The sequence below is a fragment of the Schistocerca cancellata genome, chromosome 2 (assembly GCF_023864275.1).
Source record: "Schistocerca cancellata isolate TAMUIC-IGC-003103 chromosome 2, iqSchCanc2.1, whole genome shotgun sequence".
Taxonomy (NCBI): domain Eukaryota; kingdom Metazoa; phylum Arthropoda; class Insecta; order Orthoptera; family Acrididae; genus Schistocerca; species Schistocerca cancellata.
This window is the reverse complement of record NC_064627.1, coordinates 824,366,905-824,379,267: the sequence shown is the minus strand read 5'-3', so window position 1 is coordinate 824,379,267 and position 12,363 is coordinate 824,366,905. Positions and strand designations below refer to the sequence as shown.

Here is a 12,363-nt window from a genome sequence, read left to right as displayed (position 1 = left end):
AAAGATGCACAGAATAATAAGTTCTTACCTATTTTGACAGTTGCTGTGCTGGGATCGTCACAATCTTGCTGTGGTGCACACTTCTTCGTAACTTCAAACATATAATAACCTGGGAAGTGCATTGTATCATACTTCATTTCCATTCCCAAGTCAGCAATATTGCTGTCATTGTCAGAGAAAAACTTTTCCTTCTGTTTTATTTTACCATCTCTCCTCACAACCACTTCATATTTTGCAGGCTCTTCACTAAAGGGATGATGCCAATGAGCTATCAGCAATGGCAGCTGCCATTCAATGTACACAAATTTATTTTTCCACTTTGGTGTAAAGCGCACTGCTGAAATAAGAATATTAAATCAATTCATACTCTATTCCTGCACACAGAGGGAAGGTGTTAGCAACGGACATACAACTGTACAATTATTCTTGCAATGACAAAAATTCTCTTATGTTTTACTTGTAACAGAGTTAATGTTACAGTGTTATACTTTAAAACAAGTAATGACAAATGAATACAAACATATCATCAGGAAAATTATCTTTTAAGTACAGTGGACTCAAAAAATGAAATTATAAAGCTACTCCAAAGTGATACTGAAACACTAAAAACAGAATTATTCACTATAAAGAAAGAAAACGATAGATTAATATGTGAAAAGCAGTCCTGAAATACACCAAATGGAAAAGCAAGACAGTGAAAACACATGTGCCCCTACGACCACTAAAAACAACAGATACAGCATTACCGATGTCATGATAAACTTAGCAAGCCAAAAATCTGTAGATAAATACAAATGGAAGACGGAGACATACTATAAAAGTAAAGAAAACACCACAGCTGTGCAAAGGGATGACAATGAGTTTCTAATAATTGGCGACTCACTGCTGAAAAATATTGCTGTCCCCAACTGCAAAATCGACATCAAACTGCGAATTAGAATGCAAAAAATCAACAAATATTTTTAAAAAATGGTAAATTCAAAGCAAACAAATACAAAACCAGATTCTGGAACCAAGGTTAATTACAGTTGTATCTTCATACATGGAACAAATTCATTAAGAAGCAGAAGTGATGAAGGAATTATTAACGAAACAAGGAATGTGATTTATTCGGCAAGACGTATCTATGCGGGATCCTGGCTGATACTTAGCAGAATCATCAGAGTGACAAATATATCTCCAAAACAAATTATGCTGCCAAAGTACAGTGTGATCATCTTGGTGCCGTTTTCATAGATCCAAACAAATTTCTGAGTGAAAACTGCCTCGGAAAGGATGGCATGCATTTAAACAGTTAAGGGTCTGTAACACTCAACAGAATGTTTACAGATGTCTGCAAAGTGACCAGAAGAAAGGGAAACTAATATGGCCTGATGGGGGTGAAAAACCAATTGCTAAAGCAAAATATAAGCACCACACGAAAAAGGAGGAACTACAGAATATGCTCTCAGAATGCAGCCCAAAACATCTAAGTCAACAAAAGAAAAATTACATAAAAGTACTACATCAGAATATTCAACACGATGGTAACAAGAAACTAGAAGCAGAAGTAGTTCTAAGTGAAATACAACCAGACATACTATCAGACATGTATCAGTGAACATGCTCTAACTGAAATCCAGATACCTAACTTGACAATAAAGGACTGTATCTTATCTAATTACTTCTGTAGAACTGAACATAAGGGTGGTGGAGCTTCCATATATATTGAAACAGGAAAACTCCTAAAGACAGCAAACAGTAAAGGTTTGAGATGACCTATAGAGAAAAAGACTTTGAAATTACTGGTGTAGTGACTGATGACTTTAGATTGTTTTGTGTGTACAGATCACCAAGCGGCAAAATTACCATCTTTCTGAAAAAAAAAAATGGCCAACTTACTAAGAAGGAATATGAAGAAAAACATTCTTATATGTGGAGACTTCAATACTGACATGGGAAAAGAATCAGAACCAAGATAATATTTTGAAGAATTGTTAATACAACACAATATGGAGGCAACAATATATGCACCAACAAGAGTGACTTCTCAAAGCCAAATAGTTATTGACAACATCATTACTAATGTTAATAGGTCTAACTATGAGTCACATGCAGTCCAAACAGAAATATCTTATCATCATAGACAGCTGATCTGCTTCTGCATAAGTAAGGACATAATATCTGACTCAAAACAGACAACCAAAGCAGTTAGGAACATCAGTAACAAAATATTAACATATTTAGAACAATATGAAGCAGGGACAACTGGAATGAAGCCCTACAGATGCAGCATGTAAATGAAAAATATGATTAATTTATTACAAAAATTAAACACCATTTTAATGTAGAATTCCACAAAACAAAGACATAAAAAAAGATGCAGGATCAGACAAAGTGGATTACTAGTAAGGTAACAGAACTGCGAAGGAAGCTGCAGGATCTGAGATGGAGGGGTGAAGATGAAAATTACAAAATGCTGCAAAGGAAGTATAGAAAAATTATAGGAGAGGCAAAATCAAGAGCAATATATGCTACCTTACTAAACTCAAGAAGCAAGACAAAGACAGCCTGGAACGCAATTAATGGTGAAAGACAGGAACAACCTGGACCAAACAAAGAAAAAGATATCAGGTCAATGAAAATAAACAACACAGTGATTACAGATGGTAGATAAATAGCTAACATAATCAATGATAACTATATACATGCAAGTAAGTGAGCAAATAATATCAGCTCTCTCAGAGAGGGAATTTTTCCAGTAAAACTGAAGATAAGCCGGGTGGTACCACTGTACAAGAAAGGTGATCAACTACAAGCCAGTTTCACTGATATCAGGTTTCTCAAAAATCCTAGAAATGGTTGTGTATGATAGATTACTTGATTGTCTGGACAAATACAACATTCTCATACCATCACAGCACGGTTTTAGAAAGAGTAGATCTACGGACTCAGCAATTGCGTCTGACAGAATACATTATACAGTCCTTAGATGAAAAACACGTTGTATCTGCAATGTTTCTGGATCTCTCCAAAGCATTCAACACTACTGACAATGAAATACTGATAAGAAGATTGGAAAAGTATGGTACCCGAGGGCAAGCAGCTCCGTCATATTTATAATGAGGCAGCTACCACAGTATGCAGACAAACTGCTTCTGTGCACAATATACCATGGGCTCTTCGAACCATAGCTGCAGTATGGAGTGGTAGTGTGGGGAAACTCAAACATTCAAGAAATAAAAAGGGTGTTCACAAAAAAAGAAGACGAAGAAGAAGTAAGAATCATATTAAGAAGAAAGATTCCTGAAACATGCAGAAACTGCTTCAAATGACTGGGCATCTTAACTTTTTCCTCCTGGTTAATGTATAAAACTGTACTAAGTGTCACAAAAGGTAGTGCAGATGGGTTACAAATGTTAGTGTACACACCCGCAACACATGGAGGAAGAATGACACACAAAGCATACTCCACTGATTGACAATGCTTGAAAGAGGACCCCAGTACTCAGGTATCAAATTACTAAGAAGTCTGCCTCAAAAAACTGTGTGATAATGTACAAGACACTAAGTTTTCAAAGAACATAATTTAAAAGACTATCTGGTGGAAGAAGAATTTTACAGTGTTGATGAGTACCGCTCAAATTATATTTGTAAATATTGTTGATTATAATCAATGATGTTAGAACAGTTAGGAAGTATGTGATAATGAAGGTTTTTGTGTTTCTGACATGTCCTAGATTACATCTACAATTGCTAGACACCATGTAATCCAGGATAAAATAAAATTCAATTCATATTTACATCCTTCTCCTATACCTGCTATGTTAAATTTAAGTAATACTTTTGTTACAAAATTTGTGTGAAGCATGTGCAAATGAGGAAAGCTGCCCACCAATTCCAAAAGATACATCAATTCATGATTCTCAACCTTGACAACAGAAATGCCACAAAGCAAAAACTACCAGCACTCTGATCTACATCTGCAACAATAAGAACTATGCTTTTCAACTTCTGTTAGGTAAAGCTGCAGTTATTAGCTTCAAATATAGTTTCAGAGAAATGAGTGGTAAATAATTGAAAAATATACTTCTAAAAAGATGTACAAAGAAAGCCTTTGGTCATCTAAAATGGAAGGACTGACTGAAGGAACTGAAGAAAGCACAGCTAGACTACAAAGATCACAGACCAATACAGAACATGCAGAAAACAGTTGTTACTGGTGGACCAACAACATCAGAAGCAGTACAGATTCAGGTACGAGCCTGGTAAGGATGGATGTTACGAGTAATTAGTTTCAACCTATTAAAGTGATGGCACTTAAAAAACTCAGAGAATGCTTAAGAGATGTAGTACCACATGAAAAAGGACAGCTGCCTTGTAAGTTCCCAATAACAGAGCAGCATGCAGCCATATTTCATCGCAAGCTGAAGAAATTATGTCAAATTCTGACAACAATATAACCACTTAATATACTACATATTTTTAAAAAATTGGGCCTATCTGACAATAGATATTCAATGTAACAATAAAAGAGTTCAAAAGTTATGGTACACAATATACAAACTTACAGTGCAAACAATTGCTAAGTGTAACATCTGATTGCCAATACTTTCTGAATCACTACTTTAATTGTTCAGTATTTATATGAGAGTGTGATCATCAATTATTAATTATCAATGTCTCAAAAAATAAGTTAATGTAATTTTGCCAACTTGCAACCAAGCTATCACCTTCCAGATTAGCCTAGACTTCTGTTATAGCACAGATCAATCTGTCACCACAACTTCTGTTTCAAAACTACAGAAAAAAGTGATGCTGCTATGGTGGCAATTGAAGGTAATGTCAGATGACCTAACATAACAATAAACACCTGTGAATGACACTAAATGACTCCAATTTTGGTACTTAAAATACATTGCTTCTCATTGGTTACCTACAATTATCCTCCTACTGGATATACAAATACACTGTATACCAATCCGTGTACTGCATAGGAAATAGCCTTGGCTGACTCTACTGCTGTACTTGGCTTAAGCCACTTACTTGTGTCTTGTGTCTGTTTACACTTGGAAACATTTATTCCACAATAGTTTTAACACAGCATAAATATCTCAAAGAATTGCATTTTTAACCATCAGCTGTAGAAATAAACCTTTATTCTCAATATTATTTACCAATTTCAGAATAAAGATTTATTTGTACAGCAAATGGTTCAAAATGCAGTTCTTTAAGTATTTGACAGTTTTAGAATACCACTTCACTAAAATATTAACATTTTTTTCAATTACTGCTGATAGTAAGGACAGATTTCTAATTTTATTATATACTTTTTTTGTTACACTAACCCAAAAATTAAAAACTTTTCCATCTGATCTACAACTACATAAACATATATGTACATATATATGTATATAGTAAATCTAATCTAATCTAATACATTACATACAATGCAGTGCACAGCAGAGGGCATTTCCCATTGGCCATTGTACCACATATTATAATTTCTTCCTGTAGAGGGTGCAGGAAGAATTACTGTTTAAGTGTGTCTGTGCATCACCTTTCTGTGGTTTGTCAGGTGCACAATTTTTACATTTCTGTACATTCAAAACAAATTGCCAAACTTTGGAGCTATCTGAAGTTTCTTTGCACTGGATATTGAAAAGCTACTATCTCCTTGCACCCAATCTCACAACTGGCAGTACAATTGTTATTTTTGTACCTTCTTGGAGGTTTCTTGTTCCTGAAAGTCTGTTACAGTATACGTGCACTGATCAATATACGCTTTATAGTGCTAACAAAGAATAACTGTAGTTAAAATGTTGTTGCTGAGACCCTCCACTCAGAAATGAAATGACAGCTAAGTACGATGTGTAACTTAATTGTGGGACCATATTCAAAAGTGTTTTTGAGTTACTGTACATTTAAAATTTTTCATTACAAGGTTCTGTGTTCTCTTAACCTATGCCACCACAGCTATTTAATCGAGAGTAGCAGACGAAGAGTTTGTTCGAAAGTATCATGGTAAAAGTCTGGTTTTGTAATAGTCAGAAACTTACTGCAGTTTCTTTATCCACTAACTACGCTGATCAGCAACACAAATACTGTGAGTAATGAACCCAGTAACTGAGTAACACGTACCTCTTATTTTGTCAAACACTAAGAGTTTAAATATTACAAAATATTAGTTATTCAGAAAATAACCAAACCACCAACAGAAAAATATTTAGCCAAGAAACTCACTCAAGCAATAAGTACAGTGACTACCAAAGAAGAATAAAAAGGTACAATAGCATACACCTGTCTACTGGTGTGTCCAGCCTGAAGGTAAATCTACCAAATTCATGCTGTGTTCCACGAGATGCATGGTATTCTAACATGATGTTTTGGTCAGTCATATTGGGACTGAGGAGTCGGCAACTGTAAAACAACTCCTTAATATTGAACCACTTTGCTGCTCTCTTACTCAGTTCTATGGTTCGGCAAAGAGACCAACTCCTCTCCATGCCACTCAGACGAAACTGCAGTTCTGCGAAAATAAAAATGTGTCATTAGAAATAGAATAATCCTGTCACAATGATGTATTACATCTCAGATGGTTTACTGAAATATAAATATTAAGATTCAAACAACATTCATGTATATATAAATAATTCATTTTGGTGAGTGGAAGATCTGTTTCTCTTCACTCTGATTCTGTTTTGTATTTGTATGATTATCTTAACACACAGTTAACAGGAGTCTACTGTATATATTTTACACCCTAAATCAAATAATGCTTCAGTATAGCCATTTAAGTGTATACAGTGCCAGGAAATTAGAGCCATAACACCATCAGTTCAAGATACAAAGAGTTTGTAAAATCTGAGGATATAGTGAGAATATGAATCATTTAAGATTATTGTAGAAGTTCTGCTGTAATTCAGTCTGTAGACTGATAACTGCCCTGCATCTAAGAAGACATACTTTGCTGGAGAAGTTACTGAAGTCTTGAAAGTTAGAATCATTACAGAACAAGCAAGGGGATAAACTGTGTTGTTATTTGGCATGGTCAAAGTGGTTATTTGTGGATCATAATGCATACCTCATTTTCTTACAGTTGGAGGAGTAAACATAACAATTCATCAAATAGTTGAAGTGCCACTGGTGAGTGGCTTTACTCCTCATATTAATTATAATCCACCACCGGTTTTTCATTCCAGTATATCTTACAGTTTCCATTTGTCATCTGTATGACAGAGTATTTGTTTTCTCTCTTGTTTTCTGTACCCTCTACATTTATCTCTTCAATAGAGGACTGCTAGCAAAAGCATACAAAGTATATACTGTTATTATGTGCATATTTCTGCTATCATCACAAGAAGTTCATCTAGCAGTTGATGTTGGAGTGAATGAGCATAGTTAAGTCATACCATACATCAATAATAAATTTATGGTACGTTTTGCATTATATACTGAATAAGATGTTGTTATGTTCTCTATGTGGACTCGCATTCGGGAGGACGACGGTTCAATCCTGTCTCCGGCCATCCTGATTTAGGTTTTCCGTGATTTCCCTAAATCGCTTCAGGCAAATGCCGGGATGGTTCCTTTGAAAGGGCACGGCCGATTTCCTTCCCCATCCTTCCCTCACCCGAGCTTGCGCTCCGTCTCTAATGACCTCGTTGTCGATGGGACGTTAAACACTAATCTCCTCCTCCTCCCTCCTGTTCTCTATGTAACAGCAGGAATAGTTCACATAATTTTCATTTATTTTATTTTCAGAGTTAAGTAACAAACACACACACACACACACACACACACACACACACACACACACAGGCTAGTGTGATTATTCTAATCGTTTTGTTTGTCTAATCACCACTCACCATTTAAATGTCATTGTCTCTCCCCATTTTTATTTGTGAACAATGTGTATTTAGCTAACATTCTCTTGTCAGAAAAGAAATTAATGAATCTTCCATCATGTTTCATTCAAGCAGCACTCCTTCCCATCTTCACTGCACCAGACAGCAGTCACTATCATTTGACGGAGATGAAGGAACTTACAAACATGATTGCATACTTTATTCATTGCTTAGCTATGGAGTATTAACTTTTCAGCCGTATGTATTATATCAAGTTTGTTTTGACACTTTGTGGTGAAAGTAAATGTTGTAAATGGTAACTAACATCACTGAAGTCAGTTCTTCAAAACACTATTTAGTTAGTTAATTAATATAAAAAAATGTGACAATGCAAAAGAGCGTAAATTATTATGAAAATGATAGATTGTTACTTTATAGAGGAGACATTCAGTCATAGACGGGCATAACAAAAAGACTGCTACAAATTTGAGCTTGCAGCCATAAGGTCTTCTTCTAAAGTAGAAAACACACACACTCATTCAGTCACAACTCACACACATAACTGCTGTGTACAGCCACTGAGGCCAGCCTCAGTGGTCTTTTGGCTGAAAGCTCAAATGTATAGTAGTCTTTTTGCCGTGTCTGTCTGTGACTCAACATCTACTCTTTATGGTGAGTAGCAGTCTGTCCTTTTCATAATACTTTCATCATTCCATCCTAGATTTTCCACTGTTCAAAACAGTTTAAGGTAAAACGTAATGTTAAGTACAGACAATTCCCCTTAGAGCCTTTAAATTTCAGGGACAAAATTGCTGCTCAATATAAAGCTTCCATACTTTTGCAACAGCAAAAACTCCTTTAAGTTCTTGACATCTTACAAGAAACACAAAGAAAGAAAGAAGACTAAACGCCCATTGACGACACTGTTGATGACAGGGCAGATGCTCAGACTGAATAAGGATGGGGAAGGAATTTGGGTGTGCTCATTTCCTCTCAGCATTTGCCTTACGTGAAACTAAGGATCATCTGAACCTATATTAACCTCCCTCCTGAATGTGCGTCCAGTGTCTAAGCCATTGCCCATGTCATTTTGTAAGAAACTAGAGAAGATCTTTAACTGCTTACAATGTAGAACTTAGTGTAAGCACAAAGGGGCAGAGTGGAAGAGAGGAGTGGTGAAGGGAGGAGAAATGTCAGAGTAACTACAACATTCAATTGGCAATTAAGAACACTACAAAATAAAAGGCTTATAATAAACTCTCTGTAAAAAAAAAAAAAAAAGAAGCAGCATATGTGTATTCAAAGTTACCCATGACACACATGCAATTACAAATTAGCTTGCAGTCACTGTGAAAGAAATTAACTACGAATGAACATTATAGTGACAGATGGAAATGTGTAATGAATAAGTTTTATATGCCATGTAACAATTCCATTAATATATTTCTAACTGGGTCGACTCCAAAATGCTCAACATGTTTTGTGTTGAATATTATATCATTACTAAAGTAGCAGATAGTAAACACACAAAAAATTTAATGTTATTTAATGAGATGCTGATTAAATTATGTGGAAGTTGCATCTGAAATACAAAGTGATCATTCTGAGATCAAGTTAATAACCTTTTTAACACACCTGATTAGTCTGTAACAGGACGATTACAATATCATGCAGACAGCAGCCATTTCTACAACACATGTACTTTCTACAAATCAGACAAAACAGAAAGGTAAAATAATGTGATACATTGGTTGTTCCTCAAGCTGGTTCATTGAAGATGGTTCTAGCGATAACTGCAGTTGGACAACCTACTGCATACAGACTAATCATATTCTGCCTCAAGATTTTACATATATCACTGAACAGGAATTCTCTGTCATGGGATGACAATGTTCCAGCAGTATCTGCAGAATATGCACTTAATGACAAGCATTTTGTGTCATCTGAATCCTGACAATGTAGTAAATAGTAATAATTCATTCTTTTTTTATGTGTTGGACCAAAATAAAGTTATATTTATGTTGGATCTAGGAGAACTGACTCCCAAAGCCACATAAATCACAAGATGAATAGTAAAATCTGACATAGTTAGGATAAGTTGCTCACTAGGTATTTTATTATGCCAAGGAAACAGTGCTGTGATTTCAGGTCTTCAGCTGTAGTAAAAATGTTATAGGACATTAAGATAATACTGCCACCTTGCAAATTACTGATAAATTATAAAAGGGATACCTCTGCAATTAAACAGGTAACTCCAAACTCAGTTTAAGAAGGACCCACCTTCCACGAGAAGATAGGAAGTGAAGATTTCCCTTCCCCTCATAAGAGTTTGTTCAGTAAGAGTTTGTGTTTGGAATGAAGACTTCTTTTTTCCCAAAAACAATTATTTCCTTTTCATCATTGTTCCCTTTCAGAGATAAGCACTTTTCCCTGTTTCCCAGTGTAAAATGATATGTTATCTCATCTGACAGTGAAATATGAGTATGGCAAAGGGTAGACATGGCGTGCTCCAGCCAACGTAAATGAACCAGTGCAGATGGATAATGTGGAGAGATTGACAGCTATCAGAAGTTGCAGTTTCACCACATATCTACCAAGCTGTGAGTTGTTAGCATGGATAATAATGGTGCTTTAGTTGAAAACTTGAAAATGGGGGAATTCCATAGTCCCTAAGATAATAACGACAACAAAGAAACTGAACATAACAGATATTTAATAATCAAGACCATTCTCCAAAAGAGAAATCAAAGCCTGAATTAATTAGAAATGCACCCATTTTGTCAAAAGAAAGGTTAATAAGTTACAGCAAACTGACTTTTATTAAATTTACAACATCTATGAAAATTAATGACAGCTAAACTGGATCATAATTTAATCAATTACTTGTTAAAGCTATCCAATATCTCACTGCAGTATTGTGAAGTAAACATTTTTCCTTTTCTTATTAAGTCTGTTAGTATGGCATCCTCTGTGTCTCAAAAATTTGTAACTACAATTTTTCCAGTTGATTGGACAGTCTTTGCTGTCTTTGAAGCAGATTCACCACGAGTAACCCATTGTTTTGATTCTTGTTGAACTTCTGGAGAATTCAGTTCTCATTGCTGATGAAAACTCAATGTAAAAATTTGTTTAGATCTCTCTTAAATTGTTTCAAACACAGCTTCAAAGTTGAAAGCCACATCCACTCGCTGTTCACGATCACCTACTGTCGCACTGGGTGGGGATATGGATGTGCCAGCATATGCATGTACACATGCATTCTGAATACGAAACAAATTTAAGATATGTTACCATGTTCAATTAGTAGTTTGCGTGGCTGTCTATTACTCAGCATCTCTGTTATGTGCTGAGTAGTTATCTTTACTCAATCCAATGTTTATAACCAGCCCTGGAATTTCTGGTAGCCTATTAGTTTTAACTTTAATCAGTCAACCAGCATGTAAACATATCACTGTAATTATAATTCAATATAAACTTTCTTTGGACAAAATCAATTACATTCATAAATGTCTGAAAACGGATAGAACAACTGTATTTTATTCTGTTATCTTCTGCTAAGTGACATAAGGTGAATGCAGAAGCACATATCCCAACAAAAACAAAAAAAAAAAATAATCTTAGTAATGCCATGTTTAGATTGTAGTATACGAAGATTGGCAATGGAAAATGTCCTGACTGCCATTTCTTCCCAAAATGCATTTTCAGTGCTGTTGTGTTCTCAGTATACTGCTGCATGTCCCTAGACTTGATCCAGATGCCAAAGTAAGTAAATGGTGTATGTGATCTGTGCCAAGCTGTGCTTCCCTTTGAGTTCCAAAATTTAAAAGATAGAGAAGTGACTTTTGTTGACTACAATTCTACCATTTAAAAGCTCAATGCTTATTTCTGTACTGGTATTAACATAAATAATATATGGTGCCTCAGTATTAATGGCACAGTGGAACAATAACTTTCTTCCTGCTATTTTGTTGAAAACTGATGTTCTTGAGATCGTTGCTGTGTACAAAACACAAGTTGATTTACGCAAATAACAAAACAGGACCGCCCCCTGTTCATAGTGCTATTTATTTACACAAATAGTGTCATTAATAGTTTTGAATCGACAGATTCATCTTCAGGGAGCTGTTCATGTTACATTTATGTTGCATTTGATGTTTACATTCATTGTGAGAAAAAAAGCCAAAACTAATGTAAACAACTTCAAATGTAATATAAATGAACTTGTTGTCCAAAACTGGTAACCGCACTATTTGTGTACATAAATAGCATTCTTAACAGTAACTTGTTGCTGTTCCCCTCTTTGCACTAATCAACTTGTAAAACCCCTCTAATTGGCACTTAGTGACATTCAGTTTCCTGGTACGGCATTTAGAATGTTCTTATTAAAGTACTTATTTTATAATTTGAACAATGCAAAATCCAAGATGGAATGTAACAATATTATGAAAAGGATAGTTGCTACTCAGCATATAGTGGAGATGCTGAGTTGCAGATAGGCACAACAAAAAGACTGTCAGAAAATGAGCTTTTGGCCAAC

At 35.2% G+C, this 12,363-nt stretch overlaps 1 protein-coding gene across 1 annotated transcript in view; it reads right to left on the bottom strand.

The window, feature by feature from the left end:
* LOC126162708 (uncharacterized) overlaps positions 1-12,363 on the bottom strand; it is a 157,316-nt gene that overhangs the window by 104,788 nt on the left and 40,165 nt on the right. Inside the window, exons 4-5 of the mRNA XM_049919367.1 lie at positions 6,278-6,508; positions 29-337 (exon numbers count right to left, since the gene is read on the bottom strand). Of these exons, the coding sequence (XP_049775324.1) occupies positions 29-337; positions 6,278-6,508 (540 nt within the window). The remainder of the gene's footprint in view (positions 1-28; positions 338-6,277; positions 6,509-12,363) is intronic.